Source organism: Tachypleus tridentatus, chromosome 10 (genome assembly GCF_004210375.1).
Source record: "Tachypleus tridentatus isolate NWPU-2018 chromosome 10, ASM421037v1, whole genome shotgun sequence".
NCBI classification, from domain to species: domain Eukaryota; kingdom Metazoa; phylum Arthropoda; class Merostomata; order Xiphosura; family Limulidae; genus Tachypleus; species Tachypleus tridentatus.
The window spans coordinates 23,067,700-23,092,921 of record NC_134834.1 but is presented as its reverse complement, the minus strand read 5'-3'; the positions used below and the strand labels follow the sequence as shown (position 1 = coordinate 23,092,921).

The window sequence follows — 25,222 nt, the reverse complement described above, 5'->3', positions numbered from 1 at the left end:
TGTATAAGTGTTAGGTTTATTGGATTTAGAAAATTGATAACATAAAGTCATGACGGTTTTGTTGATTGAATTTCAAGTTTCGAATTTTTTTTACGAATAAAATATATTTAATTTTTTACTGAAGACTTACTCCACCTGTCGTCCTCGTTTTGTGTTTCGTATTTCTTCTGCCTTTTTTCGGCTCGGGACCAAACTGGTCAAATATCGTTGTGCCGTATGTTGAAGGTTGCTACTCCACCTGGTGGCGAAATCTTTTATACATCAACTCTTTGTACAAACCTGGACAGGTGAGATTGTTCTTTATACTATAAAAACGAAGACACACGTTTATCCTTTTTTGCACTTCACCTGATCCTTTTCCACATTGTGCTTTATTGTGCATTTATAAACTGGAAATTACTGGAGAAAAATGACGTTAAAGCGTATTTACAAATATAGGAGTATAGTTTAGATATCAACGCCTCGCGTGTGTGAACACGAGAATATGTTTTTCCTAACTTACCAAATCAGCGCTGTTAACCTGCTGGGGATGACGCAACACAATAATTTCTCTTATGATTTCAGTGCCTTAGTCAAACGTGGTACATATCGTGTGACTTCATATTCCATGGCCTGTCTCTCATAGTGTTCATCCCGATGTTCAGGTTAGTTAAAAATCTTAATTAATATGTTTTTGTTTTGTTTGTTTAATTTCGCGCAAAGCTGCTCGAGGGCTATCTGCGCTAGCCGTCCCTAATTTAGCAGTGTAAGACTAGAGGGAAGGCAGCTAGTCATCGCCATCCACCGCCAACTCTTGGGCTACTCTTTTACCAACGAATAGCGGGATTGACTGTCACATTATAACGCCCCCACGGCTGAAAGGGCGAGCATGTTTGGTGCGACGGGAATTCGAACCCGCGACCCTCAGATTACGAGTCGAACGCCTTAACCCACCTGACTCTGAACTCTGGGTTCGAATCCTTTTCACTGAACATTCTCGCTTTTTTGTTTTTAGTCGTGGGAGCATTATAATATTACGGTCAATCCCACTATGCGTTGGTAAAAGAGTAACCCAAGAGCTGGTGTTGTTGATTGGCTGTATTACTTCTAACTTAGGGGCGGTTATCGTCGTTATTCGTCGTGTAGGTTTGCGCGAAATTCAGATGACTCTGATGTATTGGAATCGCGTTTCACTTCTGATGATATTTATTGTGTTGTATTCATTCATTGTATTTACTTTATCTTTGCTTTCGTTCTGTTAGCTCGTTATACTTACGTTTAAATTCCTGGATATTTAAATTCTTAATGTAATTTTATGTATGTATAAACAATGTATTATTTTATAAATAATCTAGGTAGGAATTAATTGTGTGTACATATATAATTATTCTATAACTCTATGTATAAAAATGTATTATTTTATAAATAATTTATGTAGGAATTAATTGTGTGTACATATATAATTCTATAATTATATATATATAATTATTCTATAATTCTATGTATAAACAATGTATTATTTTATAAATAATTTATGTAGGAATTAATTGTGTGTACATATATAATTCTATAATTATATATATATAATTATTCTATAATTCTATGTATAAACAATGTATTATTTTATAAATAATTTATGTGGGAATTAATTGTGTGTACATATATAATTCTATAGATCCTTCTTTTCGTCACCAGTGATTTTATGGACCTAGAACGCCAAAGTTCGGGACTTTTTTTCTCCGCGGTAAATATTGCACATTCACTCACAATGTATCATATCTTTGTGTTATTAAACAGACGAATCGGAACTACCCAGTGGTACAGCGATATATCTGCGGGCTCACACTGCTATAAACTGGGTTTCGATACTCGTAGTGGGTAGCAGAGGCGTCGCAGTAGTTTTGGTTTAAAATTATCTGACGTCAAGCTAAAGCTCGTGATCAGATATAAACGGGAGCGCTCAGAAGTATTGTTTCTTTTCGCTCCGCTCGTGATGGTGATTGTTTGGGTAACTTATATGTGTAGATCCCGCAAGACAATCACACACACAAAATATATATATACATACATAAAAGTATACATACATATGCTTATGTATACATACCTACAAATATTATGACAAAGTAAAGAAAAAATAAAAATAATGAAATGTTATTTGTAATAATAGTATCTTTAATAGTGGCTTTAATAGGAGCTTTAAGCAGGACCCGGCATGGCCAAGCGTGTTAAGACGTTCGACTCGTAATCCGAGGGTATCGGGTTCGTATCCCGGTCGCACCAAACATGCTCGCCCTTTCAGCCGTGGGGGCGTCATAATGTGACGGTGAAGCCCAAGAGTTTGCAGTGGATTAGCTACCTTCCTTCTAGTCTTACGCTGCTAAATTAGGGACGTCTAGCGCTATCTGCCCTTGAGTATCTTTGCGCGAAATTCAAAACAAACAAACAAGCTGTAGGCAAACAACCAGTGGCAGAAAAACCGGAAACAACCTCCGACGTCTATCACAAAAATCAACGCCCGGTTTTGGACTTATGGTCCTTCAGGGCACCTGGGATTATTGTATCCCAGGACAGAGATTTGATGTGGGGAGAAACTAGAGTGTCCCGTAGAAAACGCACTTTCTCTATTCGGGCGCCGAGTTGTGCCTCAGCTGCAAACAAAGTTGTATATGGGTTAACTCACTAATGCAATGATGAAATTATTACAACTGACATACCAACACGATGGAGGGGCTGTTGTGTTAATTGGGTTCAGGAGAGTCACATGAATTAGTGAATTACTATTAACAGGTTTCTCATTGTGTTCTTAAAGTTTGAGATGTTGGTAAGAGGAGTGAATATTGATCATCTGTATGTTATTATTAGAGCTGTGTTTTGTTGTACTTGGAATAAATTATCTGGGCATGTTACACAGGAGTATATTGACAAATCCCGCAATCGGTCGTATGTACATTTTGTACATGTGTATAATAGTGGCTGGGGAGCACCCTTTTTGAAACCCCCCGATTTTTCTAAGATAACATAATCTTTGGTTTAATCTAGGGCTGACATTTCCAATACGTGTTGTCCATGCTAGGTTTCAGTTGAAGATACCGTCTAGGAACTTAACATGTTTTGTGAAGTTTATTTCAGTATTGTGCGGATATAGCCGGACTTGGGTTTTTTTTGGGGTTTTTTTTTCGTTTTAAGCATCTATGAAACGTTTATGGCCCGTGTTTTTTGTGGGTTGAGTAGAATACCACAAATCACTCCAGCCAGTGACTGCATTAGGGACCGTCTGTACTTTATGTGCCGCTGCTATTGAGTGGCATGACGTGTTCCCTATTGTTACGTCGTCAGCGTATTGGGATGCACGCGTTCCATTTAGCTTGTGGAACGGTATGTCAGTTACAAAAATTACGTAAAGCAGCGACCTATGGCTGGCTCTTGAGTTACACCTGCTTTGAAATGAAATTGTTCCGAGAAAACGTCATTAATTCTAACTTTGGCAACTCTTATTTCAAGAAATCCAGCGTGTGAACATTGTTGGAATATTAATCTGTGATAATTTATACAGAATCATGCCAAACAGAATCGCTTAATATCTAGAAATGTCGCTACTGTAACGTGTTTTCAATTGTAGGCTTGAAATATAGATTCGGTTAATCTTACTAGATCGTGGAGGGCAGGTAGCTTTATACTTAAATTCAAACTGATGGTGTCTAAATTCGTATAGCGCGCCATCTGTTGTACTTTCTGTTTATTATATGGTTAATTGTTGCATGTCATACAGGGTGGCCAGTAAGTCCCTACCCATGCATATATTGTGTCTAAACAACGTTATAATACTAATGATGAGTTAAAGGCAGCTGTTACCGCGGAATTTGGAACAATAACCCCTGTTATGTTGAGGAAAATGTCTCACAGAAAATGGCGTCACATAATATTATGCAGCGAGAATGAGGGACAGCACACAGATACACTCGATACATAAGATATATGGATGGGTAGGGACTTACGGGCCACCCTGTATAGCGTTTTTACATTGTTGTAATAAACGTAACGTTCTTTTCAAGTCGAAAACCAGCTGAAAAGTTTAATTAAAGTTTAAAATTTCCAGAGGAAGGTTGTTCCAGCCCAATATGTTCTGAAGATTTAAACATATATTTCATATTAATACTTTTGTGTGACGTAACTTTTCCCGCTTTTATCTGCCTCTTTTTTAGTTGTTGTATTTTTTGTGCGGTAAAGAAGCGAGCGAATAAATTGTACTAAAGCTTGAAAGTTTGCGTTTATTAAAATAATTATGGAATTAGCCTAAAAATTCTTCTCTTTCAAGTTCCTTTTTCCAAACTACAGTCTTTCATTGGTAGAAATAAAGAACTGTTACATTATGCCCAGACTGAATTAAACATCTGCTAAAGTTATGGTTCTAAATTAAGTACATTAAAGTTACAAACAACTCAGATTAAGTGATTTCAAAATGCTTCGAACCTTCCGTACTTTGGTACAAATACGTATCTGTTATAAGGATTAGGTTATAGTTTTATTCGTTATTTATTTTTGCCAAATCCTCTTGATTTGTCCAATGAGGTTCAAAATCAGACGTAATTAAAACATAGTTAAATTTAACATTGTTAATGGTTGGATTAGAAAGCACAAAGAAATTTGAATTGAACAGAATATATTTCTAAAGACGTTTCGGTCTTTAGGGATTAAGAAATGATTCAGACAAATATAGAGTTCACCTTCACTTTTCTCAATGTGATTTTATGAGGTCTTTCTTTGTTTGATGTTATAACAGCCACATTTAGTATTACGACGTGTTTTCACGAAGGCTTTAATCCTGTTTTGATTAGGAAGCCTAAAGTAGGATTGTTGGTTATTTTATTTCTTCTGATGTCGTCTGTTTTGGGTTCATCGCTGCTTACGTGGTATTACCAGCTACCACCGACATTATTCCCCGCTATGATGAATAGAAGGTACGGTAATATAAGTTACTCTGACTTAAATGTGAAGTAACAAATGTTGTATATTACTGTTGCAAAAAATGTATAAATGTAAGACATTGTAAATTAGGCTTAACGAAATTTTTGAAACAATGACTTTTCAATTGACTACAGCGACGTTCGGCTTCTGATAAGTTAATTACACAAAATATTTCAATTATAAAAATATATAATTATTCTTATCACTACTACTAAAAGAGATAAGTCTGTGATACAAACATGTTCAGCCTATTTGATAATTTCCATTTCATTAAATAAAAAATAATTCAGTGTTTCATGTGTTTTATATCTTATATTTTTGAAATACACTTAGCCTTCTGTTGTCTAGATTTCAGCTCCTTGTAAACTAGATATCAGCCAAGTTGTTTGTATTTTTCGAGAATGTTTGAAAATCAACTACAATTAACCCTAGCCCAGCAAACAAATAAACCATTTAAATTATTTCCGTTTTATTCTATTTCTTTAGTTATGTTTTGTTTTTCAAGCTGTATATAACTATTGAATTTTCTTTAGAATGACTCTGACTTAATATGTCCAAATAAACATCTTTGTCCAGTTTTTTTAACCAAACCTAAGACTAATGAATTGAATTTTATTGTAAGTACAACAGATTATATGATTACTGCTGCTGCTAGTGATACGGTATTATATGATAGTTTGTATGTTGCGCTAGGCCTAACTAAAATAGATGACAACAGGAAGAATGAACCTCAGAAGGTTATACGTATCAATGTACTATCTGAAAATGTGACGACACCATCGAAACTCAGCAGACATTTGAAAACGAGGCACTGTAAACTGATAATGAATTTTAAAGAATATTTTGAAAGAAAACTTAACGAATTTATAGGTCGATAAAATTGTATTTGCAGTGCCGTAGATATAGATAATATTGTTTTGAAGCGCTTTACAAAATATTAAGGTTAGGACGCTCGATATCTGAGGGTAGCGAGTTCGAATCCCGGTCACACCAAACATACTCGCTCTTTCAGCCGTGGGGCGTTATAATGTGACGGTCAATTCCATTATTCGTTGGTAAAAGAGTAGCCCAGGAATTGGTGGTGGGTGGTGATGACTAGCTGCCTTCTCTCTAGTCTCACACTGCTAAATTAGGGCCGGATAGCACAGATAGCCCTCGAGTAGCTTTTGCGAAATTCAAAAACATTTCAAACTGACGAGTTCCACAAATCAACAAATGGCATTACTCTGTTAGCGTACATACGAAATGAAAGAAACAACAATATTAAAGATATTCTAAGCTCCATCGCAGAATTAAAATGTTGATCAATTTTGAAGCTGTTAATGGTCACACCAAAACACGGGGTCAGATTCCCTTCGGTGGGCACAATGCATATTCTAATGTGACTTTGTTATAAAAACAAGCAAGACCAACCAACTTAATGATTATATTGTTATTTATAGCTTAGACTGAAATTTTCTGATGGTCCCTGTAGGGACAAAGCAGCAGTTTTGATAGGAATTTATTCTACGAACTTACACCACTAGAATACAGTCTCATTTACAGCTGGGGCGTAAGGGGTCATCTCCATAATTACACTTTGAGTTGTCTTTTTTATCATTTTATTTGGTTTTTATTATTAATCCACTAGGCAATTTTATTTAACATAATAAAACTTTTTTTTCAATTAACCGTATAACTTATTTGATATAGGTTCATCGAACGACTATATATATATATATATTATCTGTATTAACCTTAGGAAACTAGGCATAATGGCAGAGATTCGCTACTACAACCCAATTCACCATCTAGGAAGTTACTGTGTTGGATTATATGCCGGGTATGCCATAGCAAAGAAGAAATTTGAAAGTATTTCAAAGGTAATTGATGTTATAAGTTTATATACAAACATATCCTTACATTATACGTCTTAGCTAAAGTCCTAATTATGTTATTCGGATGCACAAACCTTTTGTCGACAGAATAAGTTTTTATAAGAAGTAACTACAAAGTTACAATGTTTTAACACACACTGAATATTAAGTTCATACTCTCTGGGTTGTTAAAGTGTTTATTGTTCTCTTAATATTAGTAACATTTTAAAATGAAAATCTGATGCTACGGGTAGACCTTCCAACAGTATATCTTTTGTCATTTTAGTTTTCTGTGGTCTTTGGATGGCTGTTTTGCAGTTTTCTCTTCCTATCGGTAATGTATGGAATGTATAGTTGGAACAATGGTGTAGAGGGCAGCACAGTAGTAGCTGTGACGTATGCCAGCTTACACCGACCTTTATGGGCTGCCAGTGTAGCATGGGTGATTTTGATGTGTGTCACTGGACGTGGAGGTATGCTAATTATAAGTTGTGGAATAAAAGACAGTGTTTTTTATGACATACTCCTCTGTAATAATAGGATAGTTTTAATGTTTATATTGACTCTTCTGTAATAACAAGATAGTTTTAATGTTTAAATTGGCTCCTCTGTAATAGCAGGGTAGTTTTAATGTTTATATTGACTCTTCTGTAATAACAAGATAGTTTTAATGCTTAAATTGGCTCCTCTGTAATAACAAGATAGTTTTAATGTTTAAATTGGCTCCTCTGTAATAACAGGGTAGTTTTAATGTTTAAATTGGCTCCTCTATAAAAACAGGGTAGTTTTAATGTTTAAATTGGCTCCTCTGTAATAACAGGGTAGTTTTAATGCTTAAATTGGCTCCTCTGTAATAACAGGGTAGTTTTAATGTTTAAATTGGCTCCTCTGTAATAACAGGGTAGTTTTAATGTTTAAATTGGCTCCTCTGTAATAACAGGGTAGTTTTAATGTTTAAATTGGCTCCTCTATAAAAACATGGTAGTTTTAATGTTTAAATTGGCTCCTCTGTAATAACAGGGTAGTTTTAATGTTTAAATTGGCTCCTCTATAAAAACATGGTAGTTTTAATGTTTAAATTGGCTCCTCTGTAATAACAGGGTAGTTTTAATGTTTAAATTGGCTCCTCTGTAATAACAGGGTAGTTTTAATGTTTAAATTGGCTCCTCTGTAATAGCAAGATAGTTTCAATGTTTATATGAACATGACATGAAGCTCACTCGCAATTTATTGATAACCTTAAATAAAGATAGACTAGGCTTTAATATTTAAAATTGTATTTTAAGCCTTATTTTAACTGTAAAAATACCGTTTAGAAATAAAAAGCAATCTAAAGTAATCGGAGCCATCATTGCGTAGTGAAACATGTAAAACTAAGATAATAAAATAGGATTACATGGACAACACTGAGATGATCTTGTAGTGTTAGATGAACTAACTAACATTGTTTTAAGTTTTTTTAAATTCCACTGAGAATTTGAATGATTTTTATTATTTTTTTTAGATGCATTTTTACCTCAACTTTGAAGAAACAACTTCAATCATTATTCATATTTCTGTGACACATTTTAAGGTCCGACACGGCCAAGCGCGTTAAGGCATTCGACTCGTAATCCGAGGGTCACGGTTTCGAATCCCGGTCGCACCAAACATGCTCGCCATTTCAGCCGTTGGGGCGTCATAATGTTACGGTCAATCCCACTATTCGTTGGTAAGAGTAGTCCAAGAATTGGCGGTGGGTGGTGATGACTAGCTGCCTTCCCTCTAGTCTTACACTGCTAAATTAGGGACGGCTAGCGCAGATAGCCCTCGAGTAGCTTTGCGCGAAATTATAAAACAAACAAACAGTGACACATTTTATAAACTTTAATTTACTTAAAAATAACCATCTTCAAATGTTTGACTACATATACTCAGAGATTTGAAGACGGTGCTTTTTCAGTGTATTTGTTGAAAGATGAAACTGTGTAGTTATTATTATAAATAGCCATATAATACAGGGAATTATATACATCAAAGTAAGTTGATTGAAACACAATGTACTTGATTTCCAAGGACTATGAATCATATAAACATATTATACAACAGTATTAGTGAATATTATAAAACTATAAACATATGTAAGAGCATGTATGATACCACATCAACCTCGATTGATATAATAAACCAGCTTAGTTAACTGGAACCGCGACATGGTTGCAAGTTATTTTCAACACACAATCGACTTATCTTTATTAGTGAAACGAAACAATTGTATTCTGTTGTAACAACAATTCTGAGAAGTGACATTGAATATTATAGTGCGTGACATTATTTTTAGGAATAGATCAACTCTCATCAGCATCCTTCTATTGGATAATTGTTGTTGGATTATGAGAATGATCTGCATCTTCCAGATAAGAGGGATTAAGGATGTAGGGATTGAGAACCTGAGTCACTAGAAACAGTTGTGTTTTTAAGAAATCTAAAATGGTTGGTTAATGCGCTATATTTAAGTAGATTGTTTTGTTTTGTTTTATTTTTGAATTTCGCACAAAGCTACTCGAGGGCTATCTGTGCTAGCCGTCCCTAATTTAGCGATGTAAGACTAAAGGGAAGGCAGCTAGTCATCACCACCCACCGCTAACTCCTGGGCTACTCTTTTACCAACGAATAATGGGATTGACCGTAACATTATAACGCCCCCACGGCTGTAAGGGCGAGCACGTTTGGTGCGACGGGGATTCGAACCCTCGATCCTCGGATTACGAGTCGAACGCTTTAACCCACTTGGCCATGCCGGGGCTCGATTTAAGTAGAATTACCAATATTATTATATATAAAATATGATGTTTTGTTCTTTATTAGCTTTTTGCAGCCCCCCGCTAGTACAGTGGTATGTATCCGGGTTTACAACGCTAAAATCAGGGGTTTAATTCCCCTCGGTGGGCTCAGCAGATAGCCCGATGTGGCTTTGCTATAGGAAAACACAATCTTTTTGTCCCCCGCTAGTACAGCGGTAAGTATACGGATTTACAACGCTAAAATCAAGGGTTGGACTCAGCAGATAGCCCGATGTGGCTTTGCTATAAGAACATATACTATTAGCCTCTTGTCCTTCCATATTTATTAGATTTTATGCGTGAGCTCCAAACTGTGCTATGCCATTAGCTGTTCATGTATTTTACAGAAATTAGGACTCAAATTGTCTTCTTCGAATATCTTGCTAAAATGGCGTCACTACTCTTCGTAAGTTGTTTAAGTAACCAATGTTTAGACTAGAAAGTTGACCAACAGCACGAAAACAACATCTCGTATAGATCTGGTATGGCACCAATGGGCTTCAATTCATGATGAGGCTGTTTGGTCAATGTGTGCATCATCAAACTCCACGGTGTTTATTTTCTACGATAAAGTGGGAAACGTAAGGGTAGTTTAAACCTACCCTCGTGACGTAGTTACTGATAAGAACATCACATTGAATAGTGAAACTGATGAATGCTATCTACAGAGTGCACCATAGTTAGTTTGATCAACTGCAACACGTGCCATGGCAAAAATATTATTTTTTAAGGTTTTTAGCGACACACCTGCAACCCAAGTATACGTCTAATAAGTTAAGGGAGTATACGAAGTCCACTGTTTAAGGCTTTCTTCACAGTTCAACACTATAAATTATTCTGATTTACAATATTCATCTACTTGTGTCAAGAATGCGCCCTTCAACAAGGTTTCAGTGACGAATAGCATCTCTGAAACTCTGACTTTGGACATTCCTCAACACTTCCCGTCTTTTGGAAACAAACACCAACACTTTGCTCAGAACTTTGATGTTATGTATAGTGCATCTCAACTTCCGGGATCCAGTCTTCCAAACAGACAACCGAAAAATACAGAAATCATTTTCATCCTTGGCATGTGATTTTTTTTAGTTACTCGAAAAAAGTTTAAGTTTTGTCAGGATTTTTTATGCAGTTTAACTTGTTTTACAGTTTGTCTCTAGCTCTTCCCCTGTTGCCTGACATGGAGGAAAGATGGGTTATGTTGCATTATGATCTGATTTTGAGCTTGGACGCATTTCTGTCTCCATTGCCGTGCATGTCCAAGATGTTATACAGAATATCCAGCTTAATGTATATGCTATACAGTTATGTGAACAAGATTCTGGAATTATTGCCTCATAGATGGATCCTTTTCTTAACGCTGGTCTACAACTAGATGTATATGGTTAAACTGGTTTGGGTCTGCTATCTGATCCTGATGTGCATATATCACTTGTACTGCAGCTGGCTGAATCATAGAAACATTTACTTTTTCCCTTCATTGCTCTAAGGTTTAACTTCATGTTACTGACACAACTTTACTAAACATGAAATATCCATTATAACTAAGTAATGTTCACAGTTTCATTTGACAAACCCTCTAAAAATTGAGATACAAGTACACCCTCATAGTCTTTCATATTTATGTTCATTTATGCTTTTCAGATAAATGGTCCAAACCATAACATAAGTACACCCTCATAGCCTTTCATATTTATGTTCATTTATGCTTTTCCAGATAAATGGTCCAAATCATAACATACGTTATCAGATTCATGAAAGGTCTTCATCATATTATTTAAGGCCCTACTCAGTAGATGGCTCTATTCTTCATTCAGTCGGACATGTAGCTGAGACCCTACTGTATCACAATCAATATTTTTTGTTCTCATTCACCTTCAAGCATCTAATATTAGGCCATCTAGAAGGCACTTTTAGATTCGTCTGTCATCCAAGCATCACTCAACTAACTTCCTAAAACATCTTTGTAATCTGTCTAAATTCGTTTTTGCTGCTTCCTTTAAATGATGATGGATTTATTTGTTTTACCTCGTTTTCTCTGCTTATTTCACTTACAGCAACATTGGCTTATCTAATATCAACAAGAGAAAGAAGTCACTACCATTCCATTGTTCAAGAAACACAGGTGTTCTCTGAAGTCTCTGTTGACCCACACATGAGTGACACATCAACTGGTAATTCAAAATGTTCTTGTGCTGCAGGTCCTTTTCAAAGCTGATCACGTCATCTGGTAGCAGTTTATAGACTCTCGAATATATGTTATTGATGCTTCAAGTGCTTCAACGTAGTGATGAGGAACAAGAGGCTGATACCTAGAAAGAAATATAAAAATCTTTCTATCGGATCCCAGTGCTTTCTGGGTCAACCATATATATAGACAATCCAATTATATTATCTTCTCTATGCTTGAATTGTGTTAAGATGTCAAAAGAACTAACGACTCCAATTAAACTGGATTGCATTTCAGATCATGAGAATCAGATGTAGAAGAATAAATAATGGAGGGTTTGGTAAATTCATGGCTACAGCCTGTTTCCTTTACGTCTTCACAATTTTCAAAGTTTATCTCAATTCCAGTGTACGTGTATAGGTCCTGTTCCTAACTATACATTTTCTCTTCTGACCTGAGGCTGTTTCCTTGTCCTCCAAACTAAAATCAGGTTACATTCACATTTGAAGCCCCTCGTCTTGATGCGTACATTTGCTAGCAGTGAGTGCTTGGCCAAGACTTATAATTCGAGTTATGTTTTTAAAGTAATTGTAACTACATCTGACAAAGACAAGAAAAGCAATGTAAGTTAGCTGTAAACGTGTGGAAGTTCGATTTATCTATGTACTGAAAAAGTAGGCAAAACAAAGACACACAGGATGCAGGATATGGTGTACCAATAAACAAAATAATTTTTGTCTATTGGATAACATTTGAATTTGTGATCATAATAAATGGATAATTATACGGAAGAGACAGAACGGAGTTATGGTTACAAGTTCTTAGCTTGAAGATATGAATATTCAATGGTAACTAGAGAACTTAATGTGTATAGTACAATAACAATAGACTGAATTTCTCGCTAATCTTCTAACAGTGGACATAAGAAAGACACCTTCTCACTACATACAGTTTATTTCTATTTGTGCACGTTAAACTGAAGTTATAAAAGACTATAAAAGATTTTTACGCAGCCAAACTGGACAATTCTTTCACCATCAAAGAATAGCACTTGAATGACCCCCAATTCTACTACCCAAACAGTCGATCATCAAAAGATATAGTGGCCCGGCATGACCAGGTAAGTTAAGGCGTTCGACTCGTAATCTGAAGGTTGCGGGTTCGTCTCCCGGTCGCACCAAACATGCTCGCCCTTTCAGCCGTGGGGGCGTTATAATGTTACGTTAAATGCTACTATTCGTTAGTAAAAGAGTAGCCCCACCGTAGAGTTTGCGGTGGGTGGTGATGATTAGCTGCCTTTTCTCTAGTCTTACACTGCTGAATCATGGACGGCTAGCGCAGATAGCCCTCGAGTAGCTTTGCTCGATAATCAAAACAAACAAACAAACAAACAAACAAAAAGATATAAACCTTTTTTTACGGGTAATACAGCAAGATGGCGCCTTATATGGTTGGTTCTGCAACAGGTCCACAACCCTGGATAAGAACTTTACACAAGGGGTCACATGTATATGTTCCCGCGTTGCACAAAAACAACTTAAAGTAGGTCAACAATATCTGAATGTATACCCTAACAAAAATGTGAACATTAGCTATATAATGTTGGAGCTGTAAATTAGAATTGTAACAGTTTCATATTGACTTCACAATCGCTTTACCTTTACTATTTCATTTCTTGATAGCTACATTTTTTATAGGATTACGAAATCGTAATGTTTCTCAGTGTTCTATCTCACATTTGTTCTACACAAAACCAATATTGTTTGTTGATTTTTTTTAATATATTTCTATAGGCATGATCAACAGTTTCTTATCGTGGAAACCATTTTTATCCTTAGACCGCATCACCTACATGTTGTATCTCATCCACCATGTAGTCATTACCGTATACAATGGTTACATGAGTTACACCATTGACTCAAAGCCCATTACAGTTGTAAGTACCACATTTCACTGCTGTTGTTTTCACTCAGTATGTTTATTATAGTATTGCTACCTATCATCATTGCCATTTGAAATTTATCATGGAAGTTAATATACGAGCAATTTTGGTTGGTGCAGAAAATAGCTAAACAAATGGAAAGGCTTCATCTGTTTGCTAAAATGTTTTAATAATTAAATAATAACATAATTTTGAACAGATTCAGAAATGGCCAAGTGGTTAAAGCAGTCGACTTGCCATCTGAGGGTTGCGGGTTCGAATCCTCATCACACCACACATGCTCACCCTTTCAGCGGTGGGGGCGTTATAATGTGACGGTTGATCCCACTATTCGTTGGTAAAAAGTGTAGCCCCAGAGTTGGCGGTGGGTGGTGATGACTAGCTGCCTTCCCTCTAGTCTTACACTGCTAAATTAGGGACGGCTAGAACAGATAGCCCTCTAGTGACTTTGTGTGAAATTCAAAAAACAAAACAAGATTCAGAAATATTATTATAGACAACAGATTGTGTGAATAAAACTATTACCGTTAAATTTCACACAGAATTGAATGTTTAAAATATCATTTCACAACATTCTTAAACTACAGATGTGATAAGTTTGTTGTAGTTTATTTTGATTATTATAAAACGTATCCTTGGTTTTTACATTAACATCTCTTATTATTTAATTCCAGGCTTACGTACATTTCGGGCATATAAGCACATCATACCTTATTTCTGTTGTTTGCGTGTTGTTCGTGGAATCGCCATGTTTAGCAGTCATGAAGAAATATTTGGCTTCTCATAAGATACGAACGTCTGCTGCTGCGACACATCTTGACGATAGAGAAGATGGTAATGAGATGGTTCATGTCGTGAAGGAAAGAATCTAAGTTCATTTGTTATCAACTCGTCTTAAAGTTGAACAAAAGCAGCACTTTAAAGGTTGCCTATTAATAAAACAGTTTTGTAAAAAAAAAAAAAATGTCTCCTGGGAAGCAAAATAGAAATCCTTGTTGGTCGTTTTTATATTGTGTAAACAGCTGAACAAACAATAAAAAAGTGTTTGTGTGTTTTCTTATCGCAAAGCCATATCGGGCTATCTGCCCTGTCCACCGAGGGGAAACGAATCCCTTATATCAGCGTTGTAATTCCGTAGACTTACCACTGTACCAGCGGGTGACTAATACAACAAAGTATATACCTCCGATATACCTCTATGTAAAACAGGATTAACATTTAGGTAACGTATCCGAACTGCAGGTACACTACTGGCTGAAATCTTAAGGCCAATGAACATAAAGAAAAATATGCATTTTGCGTTGTTAGACTCAACCACTTATTTGAGTAGAGCTTCGAAAGATGAAAATAAGAAAAGGGAAAATAAAAATAAAAACCTTTGTTTAGAGTACGATTTTAAACTTTTGACCAGCTTGTATTTAGGCTAATTTCATAGTGTTCACATTTTCCCTATTAAATGTCAAAAAAGTTTATTTTTATTTTCCCTTTTCTTATTTTCATCTTTCGAAGCTCTACTCCAATAAGTGGTTAAGCCTAACAACACAAACTGCATTTTGTTCTTTATGTTCATTGGCCTTAAAATTTTGGCCAGCAGTGTGTATTTACCAGAGTTTTACCTAATGTATCATTGACCAGAATATACAGTTACATTTTAGACAACTATAATTTGAAAGTTGCATGTCACGTGACTTCTTAACCAACAAAAAGTTCGTCATGATCTTATGCATAACAAAAGACTCAGTGATAATTTTAACTGACAATTTATTACAAATGTTCTTTGTTGAAATGTTTTACATGAAACCACGGATTCCACTTCGAGGCATACAATAATATAACGTATGTGTGACCACGTTTTAGGACTCTCATACAATCTACTGCAACAATACACTTTTGAATATAACAAGGAAGACATACCACGACTCAGTTTTTACTGAGTATAGTTATTATAAATTATTAAACACTGCAGTTTGCCTTGAGCGATATCGATAGAGAAACGTTAATAATAAGAAGGACTGAAAAGGATACAGAAGTTCTGTGAAATTTTTAAACAAAAATAGAAAGTGCTTTTCATCTATAAAACAGTTTATATTTTATAAAACTAGAAAGAAGATAAATATTGCATTGGTCAATTGTTTGATTTAACACCTGGTTTTTCATATACTGAATCAAACTCTATTGTTAAAAATGAATATTAATAACACAGTGTGGTTTTTATGTATTGAATTAAGTTGTATTGTTTAATATTAAAATTAATAATAGTTAGTTTTATGAACGGAACCAAGTTCCATTGCTCAATATTAAAATTAAAGATAGTTGCTTTTTATATACTGAATCAAGCAAGTTCTATTGTTCAATATGAGAATTCATAACATGATTTTTATGTATTGAATCAAGTTCCATTGTTCAATAATCACATCAATAATAGCTGTTTTTTATGTATTGAATTAAGTTCTATTGTTCAATATTAAATTTATTAGTAGCTGATTTTTATGTACTAAATCAAGTTCCATTGTCCAATATTAAAATTAATAATAGTGTGGTTTTAGTTTGAAGCAACTTGACGCAGATAAGGAGAAAGCATTCATGAAAACAGTAATTAACAGGTTATTTGTTTTGCCGATAAAAAAAATCCTTTTTCATTTACGTACGTGTCCGTGTGCAGTTGTATAATTAACTCATCCGCCGGAAACTGGTAAGTACCTAAAAAAAAAAGAAAATATTAAGTTATAGCATCATCTCACCCTTCCATAATGCAAGACAAAGTATCACGGTTGGATCCATGCAAGGTTCCACTGAGAAAGTATGCTTCGATACGGTGATTTTGTTGTAAGATAGCTTATTTAAAGCCAGAGTCTCTAATTGCGACTGGTTTAAAACACCCAGTGCACTATCTTAACGCTGTTGTCGTGATGACGAGAAAACCCTCTTGTAGAGAAAATTATATATATAAAAACGGCTGGTATGGGTTGAGAACATTTTGTATGTAGAGGAGCGAACAACGTTACGACCATCTTCGGTCATCGTCAAGATGGCCGAGTGGTATACGGCGCCAGACTCATGGTGTTATTGTAACAGGTTTGTGTATTCTGGCCTCCAAACGGAGGAGTGGGTTCGAATCCCACTTTTGAGAATAAATTATGAACCTGACGATGACCGAAAAAGGTCGAAACGTTGTTAGCTCCTCTACATGGTGCTTTCTCTATCCATACCAGCTGTTTTTACATATATAATTAATGCTGTTCTACTAGTCATAAAATAGACTTATGAAGCGATGAAGTATGTAATAATATGAGAGTTTTAAAAAACCACAGGGAACTGATATAAAATAAAACTACCTGCAATGACAATGTGGATAACTGATTCACAAACAAATTATCACAACAAACAACTTTTTAAAGTAAACTTTGTATTCATTACCAAGAGAACCCTAAACGATAAACAGCTTTTAAAACTAAATTTTGTATTCATTACCAAGAGAATCCTGAACGAGTGTGGTTCCACAAGACGCGAGAAAAGCAAATAATAACTTAGATAAGAGATAATAAAGAATATGGTTAAATTAAACTTTTTTTCTAGTTTAATTTGTGCAATATTTTACAATGGACTGTGTCTAAAAATAATCAGTTATTTCTAAGCTTAAAAATTAGCAAAAGTTTTAATTCAGATGTGTCTATTTATTATTTATAATCATTTATCCAGCTACTAAGGAATAATTTCTATTTATTATTTATAATCATTTATCCAGCTACTAAGGAGTAATTGTATTAAGTTAGCCTTCTTATTATTTAATAATAAATTCTAAATTTGCCCTAGATTACTATGCATGTTATCATGTATTCAACTAGTATTTAAAATTAAGGCACTCGACTCGTAATTCGAGGGTCGCGGGTTCGAATCCCCGTCACACCAAATATGCTCGCCCTTCCAGCCGCGGGAGCGTTATAATATGACTGTCAATCACACAGTTAGTTGGTAAAAGAGTAGCCCAAGAGTTGGCGGTGGGTGGTGATGATTAGCTGCCTTTTCTCTAGTCTTACACTGCACAATTAGGGACGGCTAGCACACATAGCCGTCGAGTAGCTTTGTGCGAAATTAAAAAAAAAAAACAAACAAACACCAACTATTCATTAGTAAAAGAGTAGCACAAGAGTTGGCGGTGGATAGTGATGACTAGCTGCCTTTTCTCTAGTCTTACACTGCACAATTAGGGACGGCTAGCGCAGATAGTCCTCGTGTAGCTTTGCGCGAAATTTAAGCCAAATCACACCAACTATTCATTGGTAAAAGAGTAGCACAAGAGTTGGCGGTGGATGGTGATGACTAGCTGCCTTTTCTCTAGTCTTACACTGCACAATTAGGGACGACTAGCGCAGATAACCTTCGTGTAGCTTTGCGCGAAATTCAAAAACAAAACAAAACGAATTATTAAAAAACTTTCTGCTTATGTTATTTACTCCATAATTTTGCCTAACAACTTATCCCATATCCTGTAAAATCATCTGCTACATTTAAGCTACGTAACTGACATTTGGAGCTTTATGTTGTATTTCTTGACAAAACATGAATAACGTATAAGGCAGTGGAACTAACTAGAATACATTTAATATGAAATAGTATAAATCGATGTAACTCACGAACTGAATTATTGGGAATCTTCCCACAGACTTTCAGATCATCAATCAGTAAATAATCGTTCGTGCAATCTTCCGAATCTTCCAGATGAAAAGTGTTGTATTTAATTTCGATAGCACACACGTCAAACTTAGTCTTCTTCACTGTATATTGGCAATCTATGTTAGAAGGGTAGGCCTTGTTCCTGTAGAGTGGGCTGAGAATATGGAACGTTTCTGTTGAGAAGGTGGCATCGCAACCTGAAAAAACATAACCAACAACTTAGACACTAAAGAGAATAAAAACAGATTATATTAACAACCTGAATTGTACACAACGTTTTATTTATTCATTCATTAGCACTACATAAAAATGTTTGAAGTGCCACTTCTGAAAAGCCATCCTAGGAGACAGATTGAGGAAAATGACATTTATACGTGTACACTCACAAATATCCATTTTTTTCACTTCTTAAGCCTAATGAATTCATAAAGCGATTTATTTCAAGAATAACATACAAACGGCTGCTGATTTACTTTATAAATTTGGGTGAAAGTTATCAATTATTAAAAGCTTTTAATTTTTCACTTTTATATTTATTTAAGGAATCCTTAAGAGAAATCCCTTATTTTATTAATCCAATATTTCTGTATCAATGTCATACGGGTTTTTTTTTAATGGTTTTTGCTCTTTGACATCTGATCTACCTCTTTAATATCATAAACTTAAGTTGAGTGGACAATATTTTATTATAGAAGTGTTTGACCTGTATTTTTTTCTTGTTGCTGTTTTTCAAGTATACTGACCTTTCAAAGAAATATCTTCTTCACATCCTTGGATTACCTGTTTGACCTCTATCCGGAAACCTGTCTTCTGCTCAGATTCGTCCGTTTTGAAATGGAAATCTATCTCGTTTTCCGTTTTCGGAAAAGGAACATGAACTGTAAATAATTACGAAACGAAAAAAACGTTTTTAAGACAACACATATCACATTAAGAAGTTGTCTCGATCTACACTAAGCGTCTTATATTTAATGTTACAAACTTTGAATAAAAAAAAATACAGATTTGTAAACATATACAAATATAGTTTTCTACTTTGTTTGAATTTTTCGCGCAAAGCTACACAAGGGCTACCTTCTCTAGCCGTCCCTAATTTATCAGTGTAAGACCAGAGGGAAGGCAGCTAGTCATCACCAACCACCGCTAACTCTTGGGCTACTCTTCTATCAACGAATAGTGGGCTTGACCGGAATATTATAAAGCCCTCACGGCTGAAAGAGCAAGCATGTAATGGTGATTCGAATCCGCGACCTGCAGATTGAAAGTAAAGCGCCTTAACCACCTGGCCGTGACAGGTCCCCTTTTCCTACTTATTTTAAAATATGGATACAAAAACAAGTATTTCACATTTTTAAATTGAATTTTCAAAATTTTACAATCATTATTAGCATATTAGCTTCAAATTTCAACAGTATTATACCGCAAATAAAATCAAATTCCGAACTTAACAGTACATTAAACTAAATGTATGATATGAAAATCACCCCTTCCCACGCCCAATGGCACAGTAGTATGTCTGCAGATTGCTATTATTCGCAACAAGAGTTAGATACCTGTAGAGGACAAAGCACTGATAGCGTATTTTGTATCTTTGTGTTTAATTCAAAACAATCAATCAATCAAAGCCACAATTAAAACGACTGATATCACATATATTAAAATATTTGTTGAAAAGAAAAACAATTGAAATCTTACATAGTGGTTTAACTTTTTAGATATCCTATTTAAAATTACAATTAACCATTTGTAGTAAACCTGAAAGTTGGGGAAAAAATTAAAAACATCTACCTCAACAATATTTACTGAAGACAAAGAGCTTTGTTTTTGAATTTCGCGCAAAGCTACTCGAGGGCTATCTGCGCTAGCCGTCCGTAATTTAGCAGTGTAAGACTAGAGGGAAGGCAGCTAGTCATCACCACCCACCGCTAACTCTTGGGCTACTCTTTTACCGCCTAATAGTGGGATTGGCCGTGACGTTAAAACGCCTCCGCGGCTGAAAGAGTGAGCATGTTTGGCGCAACCGGGATTCGAACCCGCGATCCTCGGATTAAGAGTCGAACGCCTTAACACGCTTGGCCATGCCGTGCCCGCGATAAACAGACACAGTTTGTTAAGAAACTATAAATATGTTTAGCTTTAATTAGGACATAGATTCACGACAATAACACCGATACATACTAAATTAGTTGTTGCTGTTTTTATATATCCTAAACCTAGAAATAACAACTGTATTTTCCAGTCAGATTATTATCATCTCAGTCACATATAAATAACCTAAATTTATAACCTCGGTTACCAATACAACGAAATAGACACAACAGTTTGTTTGTGTTTGAACTTTACGCAAAGCTGCACGAGGACTACCTGCGCTAGTCGTTCCTAATTTAGCAGTAATAGACTATGGGGATGGCAGGTAGTCATCAACACCTACCACCAACTGTTGGGCTACTCTTTACCGACGAATAGTGCTATTGGTCGTCACATTATAACGTCCCAATGGCTGAAAAGACGAGCATGTTTGGTGTGATGGAGATTCGAACCCGCGACCCTCAGATTGCGAGTAGAGTGCCCTAACCACCTAGCCATGCTGGGCCGGATACAATAGAGACCATTGTGTTTTGTAGGTTGAAACTATAATCATTTCGAGCAAAGTCTGTGAGAAGGCATATTGAGTTTATTTCACATATAAAAGACGGTCCCTTATACTGATGTAACGAAAATTATCTTAGCAAAGAAGGACAAAATCCTGGCGATTTTATAGTAAAAACGAATAGCATTAGAATACAAAACTCAAGATCTACAGCTTATATTCAATAGCAGCAAACAAAGTTTAGCACTTCTGAACTAAGGTCGTCACCATAAGGTAAAGCTTAGAATCAGTAAACAAGACAATGACCTGTCTGTCCATCCAGTTGTCCACAATATCTCGATCCGTGAATTTCTAGGTAATCTTCGTCACAGCCTCTGTCTCTCACGTAACCCACGTCAAACCTCGAGAAATGTACTTCCAACCGACAGATGGCGTCGCTGTGTCGAAATATTTTGTAATAGCAGTTTGTGTTTGGATTGTAAGGCCCAGGATAATTGTTGCTCTGCATAACGCCGGCAACGACTCGTAGCGTAGCACACGTTATCGTATTCACTGAAAATATTCGCTATTTTGTTATCTTCATAACTGATTGAAAACTTTAACGTGATTTGCTACAAATCAGCTAATAAGTTACCCTTACTAAGTAACAGTAGTAAAATCAACGTCTGTGTGCCACTGCACTTTCTATGTCATTTGCATAAAAGTGTAACTTTCAACCATCGTTCAAAAGAAAGGTCTACTTTACATATTCTGTATAAATATACACTTAACTATATGGTGAAACTTAGATAGAAAAGCTTAGAGGTATGCTTACGCAGTATTATATACTTTCCAGCCTCGTATTTTACAATTTACTGATAGAAAAGCCTGTCAAAAATGACGGGAAATGAAAGCCTACCAAATATGAACCCTCCAATGTGCATTTACAACTTTGTTGCTCGTAAATAGACATAAGAAAAATAAAGGGGATTTTAACTTCTGGGAACTAAAAGCTATCATGAGTAACATCGAGTTAACTAAAGAATGTAAACATGTTACATATTATCATGTGATTACACCCACATCTGTGCTTCTTCCATGGAAGAGACGTCCTCTTACGTACAGATAAAATAACATCTTCAGTTTGTTTTAACAAAGAATTTTTGTATTAATTCAGAAATACGGACATGCGTTAACTTTTAATGTATTCTTTTACAGAAGTCTTCCAAGTTTTCCTATTTGACCTCACAATGTTGTGAGGACACACGCATACGGTTAAGCCTGATTTGGTCCTGGGAGCTCGTTAATTAACAGGATTTTATATAGATGGAAAAATGCAATTCAATTTGGAACGGACAATCAAAATAGGAAGAATTATAGGAGAAAAAAAGTGAAATTTGGCTGCTGTAACTTAATAAATAAATAAATTAATTAATTAATTTGAATATGACCGGCAGTTTGTCTTGTTTCTATAGTAAATCTGGAACAAGTTCTATAGTAATCTCTTCTAAAGCTACACGAGGGCTATTTCCGCTATCCGTCCCTAAGTCGTCTCTGTGGACTAATATCTGAAACTCGAACCTCACCATGCCGGGCTTTATGACCGGCAGTCATTTCTCTTTTTATAGATATTGACTGATGGAAAAAATCATGAAACGAAAGGAAATACACTTTAGAAGAGCTAAACTAGTTTCTGTTGTTGTTTTTATAAAACTTCAAAAATATAACAATGTTCAACATGTCAGCACATTTGCAAAACTTAAAATACACAGAAAGATCTAGATTAAAGAAGAACGAATGATAACAGTTTTAAGACAGACTTTTTTCTGTTGAAGATCACGTGCGTTATAATGATAAAGTGTTCTGGCCACAATACGAGTATAACCTTAAGTCTTTTCAGATTGCAAATGAACAGTAATAGTCTTACGAATGACAATTACTACAGCGTAATACTTGACAATACCTTATGAATACTGAGATAAACACCTACCAGCAGGTTTGTAACAGGACCCCTGCAGCTGAGTTACCCGGATGTTAAAACCTCTTCTGTTGGTATACCTGTTGGAGCTGAAAACGAGGCGCAAACTTTCCGACCCCGTGGGAAATGGAATAACTAAATATATATAATATAATATCACTAAAATAAAACACAGTATTAATAATATTAATAATAATATTAACAATACCAATGTTAACAATAGTAATATCAATAATATTAACAATATTATTATTAAGAATATTAATAATATTATTACTGAAAACATTGCTCGTTCAAAATGTTTACTCGCCTCTAGTTGGCTGCTGTTGGTGGCCACACAGCCGTTCCTTTGATGGCTGAATCTCCAGAAAATCGGCATTACAGTCCAGTTTCGCTTCCACATCGAAGTCTAAGAACTCCAGCTGAACGTGACACGTGGACTCGGTAAATCTCCTAATCTCGTACTCACACCTGACACCAGGTGAATATTCCTGGGGATAATTGGGTGACTGGATAACGTCTTTTTCTTCCGTAATCAACTGGTTACACTGAACTAAGTTTAAATTTAATGGAATTCGTTAGGACTGTTTTGGAAAAGGATACAACGATCAACCTGTGAATATTATTATTGGTGGCGAACTCGAGTTAGTTTTATCTAGTTTATAGCTGGAAACCTGTGAGTTTATATTTTACCTACATCGTTACGTTGAAGTAAATACAAGGGCTATAACTGGTATATTAAAAAATTACAAAAACACACTCAGAAAATATTACCTTCTCTGAAAACCAACAATAACGAATTATCCTAACAATATAAGTAGCCCATACATTTGATTTAATCTAAAAGCTTGTTATACCAGGATTTCGGACATGTTTCTCTCTTTCATACGGCCCGGCATGACCAAGTGGTTAAGGCACTTGATTCGTAATCCGAGGGTCGCAGGTTCGAATCCCTGTCACACCCTATATGCTCCCCCTTTGAGCCGTCGTGGCATTACAATGTGACGGTCAATCCCACTACTCGCAAAGCTACACGAGGGCTATCTGCGCTAGCCGTTCCTAATTTTGGAGTGTAAGACTAGAGGGAAGGCAGCTAGTCATCACCACCCACCGCCAACTCTTGGGCTACTCTTTTACCAACGAATAGTGGGATTAACAACCACATTATAACGCTCCCACGGCTGAAATGGCGAGCATGTTTGGTGCGACGGGGATGCGAACCCGCGACCCTCAGATTACGAGTCGCAGGCCTCAACCCACCTGGCCATGCCGGGGCCTATATTATAAGCAGAGGAACAAAGATTTATTTTATTTCTGATATATTATTAGTATTAGAATTTGTGTACAATATATAACCCAAACAAAGACGTTTCCAACAAGGCAGTTGCTAAATGGTTATACTTGTATCTCAAATTTCGAAAGATGTATAGCGCTATAGAGTTTCAACTCACCATAAGAAGGGGAGATCGTACAAGAATTAGGAACTTGGTAAATGTCGAGATGAAACCCTTTACCAGAACCTAGGTTGTCGGTAACAAAATAGAGAACCATCACGTCTCTGGATCCTAAGTTGTATTCATAAGTTCCTGAAAAACAGGAAGAAGTAATAACACAATGTTCAAAACTTAACTGGAAGTCAAGGAATACATCAATCTACCAATAGAAAAAATCCAGAGAACTCAGTAAAATATTAATGTCACAAAATCCAAGATACGTATAAGTTATTATGCATCTTCATACTCTGAGATGAATATACGTAACAGCTAAAATATATACGACACTCTTACGTTCAGTATTTCTTACCCTGCTATTTTTAATGGCAATCCATGTTCCCCATTTTTAACTCTTTATACAATACAGCTTACTTGTCGGTCAGGCATGGCCAGGTGGTTCAAACACTCGACTGGTAATCTGAGGTAATCCATCAACTGAGCCAAAGGCTTAACCTGAACCGCGAACCAAACGAAGTACGAAATATAAAAGGCCTAGTAGTATAGGCCAAAAGTATACTTTTGATTCATGTGACACATATGCTGCTATTGGTCATATACTTTTGATTCATGTGACACATATCCTGCTATCGGTAATATGCTTCTGATTCATGTGACACATCGGCCCGGCATGGCCAAGCGTGTTAAGGCACTCGACTCGTAATCTGAGAGTCGCGGGTTTGAATCCCCGTCGCACTAAACATGCTTGCCCTTTAACCATGGGGGCATTATAATGTAACGGCCAATCCCACTATTCGTTGGTAAAAGAGTAGCCCA

General features: G+C 35.8%; 2 protein-coding genes across 2 annotated transcripts in view; one reads left to right on the top strand and one right to left on the bottom strand.

The window, feature by feature from the left end:
* The window catches only part of LOC143228310 (O-acyltransferase like protein-like), a 412,295-nt gene extending 396,914 nt beyond the window's left edge, over positions 1–15,381 (top strand). The window contains exons 9-15 of the mRNA XM_076459583.1: positions 125–287; positions 565–644; positions 4,815–4,937; positions 6,686–6,806; positions 7,087–7,273; positions 13,586–13,728; positions 14,409–15,381. Of these exons, the coding sequence (XP_076315698.1) occupies positions 125–287; positions 565–644; positions 4,815–4,937; positions 6,686–6,806; positions 7,087–7,273; positions 13,586–13,728; positions 14,409–14,606 (1,015 nt within the window). The 3' untranslated portion in view covers positions 14,607–15,381. The remainder of the gene's footprint in view (positions 1–124; positions 288–564; positions 645–4,814; positions 4,938–6,685; positions 6,807–7,086; positions 7,274–13,585; positions 13,729–14,408) is intronic.
* Positions 15,382–15,478: 97 nt separating this feature from the next.
* LOC143228880 (cubilin-like) overlaps positions 15,479–25,222 on the bottom strand; it is a 50,202-nt gene continuing 40,458 nt past the window's right edge. Inside the window, exons 10-16 of the mRNA XM_076460304.1 lie at positions 24,407–24,541; positions 23,266–23,508; positions 22,968–23,090; positions 21,305–21,550; positions 19,152–19,286; positions 18,369–18,605; positions 15,479–16,434 (exon numbers count right to left, since the gene is read on the bottom strand). Coding sequence (XP_076316419.1) covers positions 16,331–16,434; positions 18,369–18,605; positions 19,152–19,286; positions 21,305–21,550; positions 22,968–23,090; positions 23,266–23,508; positions 24,407–24,541 — 1,223 coding nt within the window. The 3' untranslated portion in view covers positions 15,479–16,330. The remainder of the gene's footprint in view (positions 16,435–18,368; positions 18,606–19,151; positions 19,287–21,304; positions 21,551–22,967; positions 23,091–23,265; positions 23,509–24,406; positions 24,542–25,222) is intronic.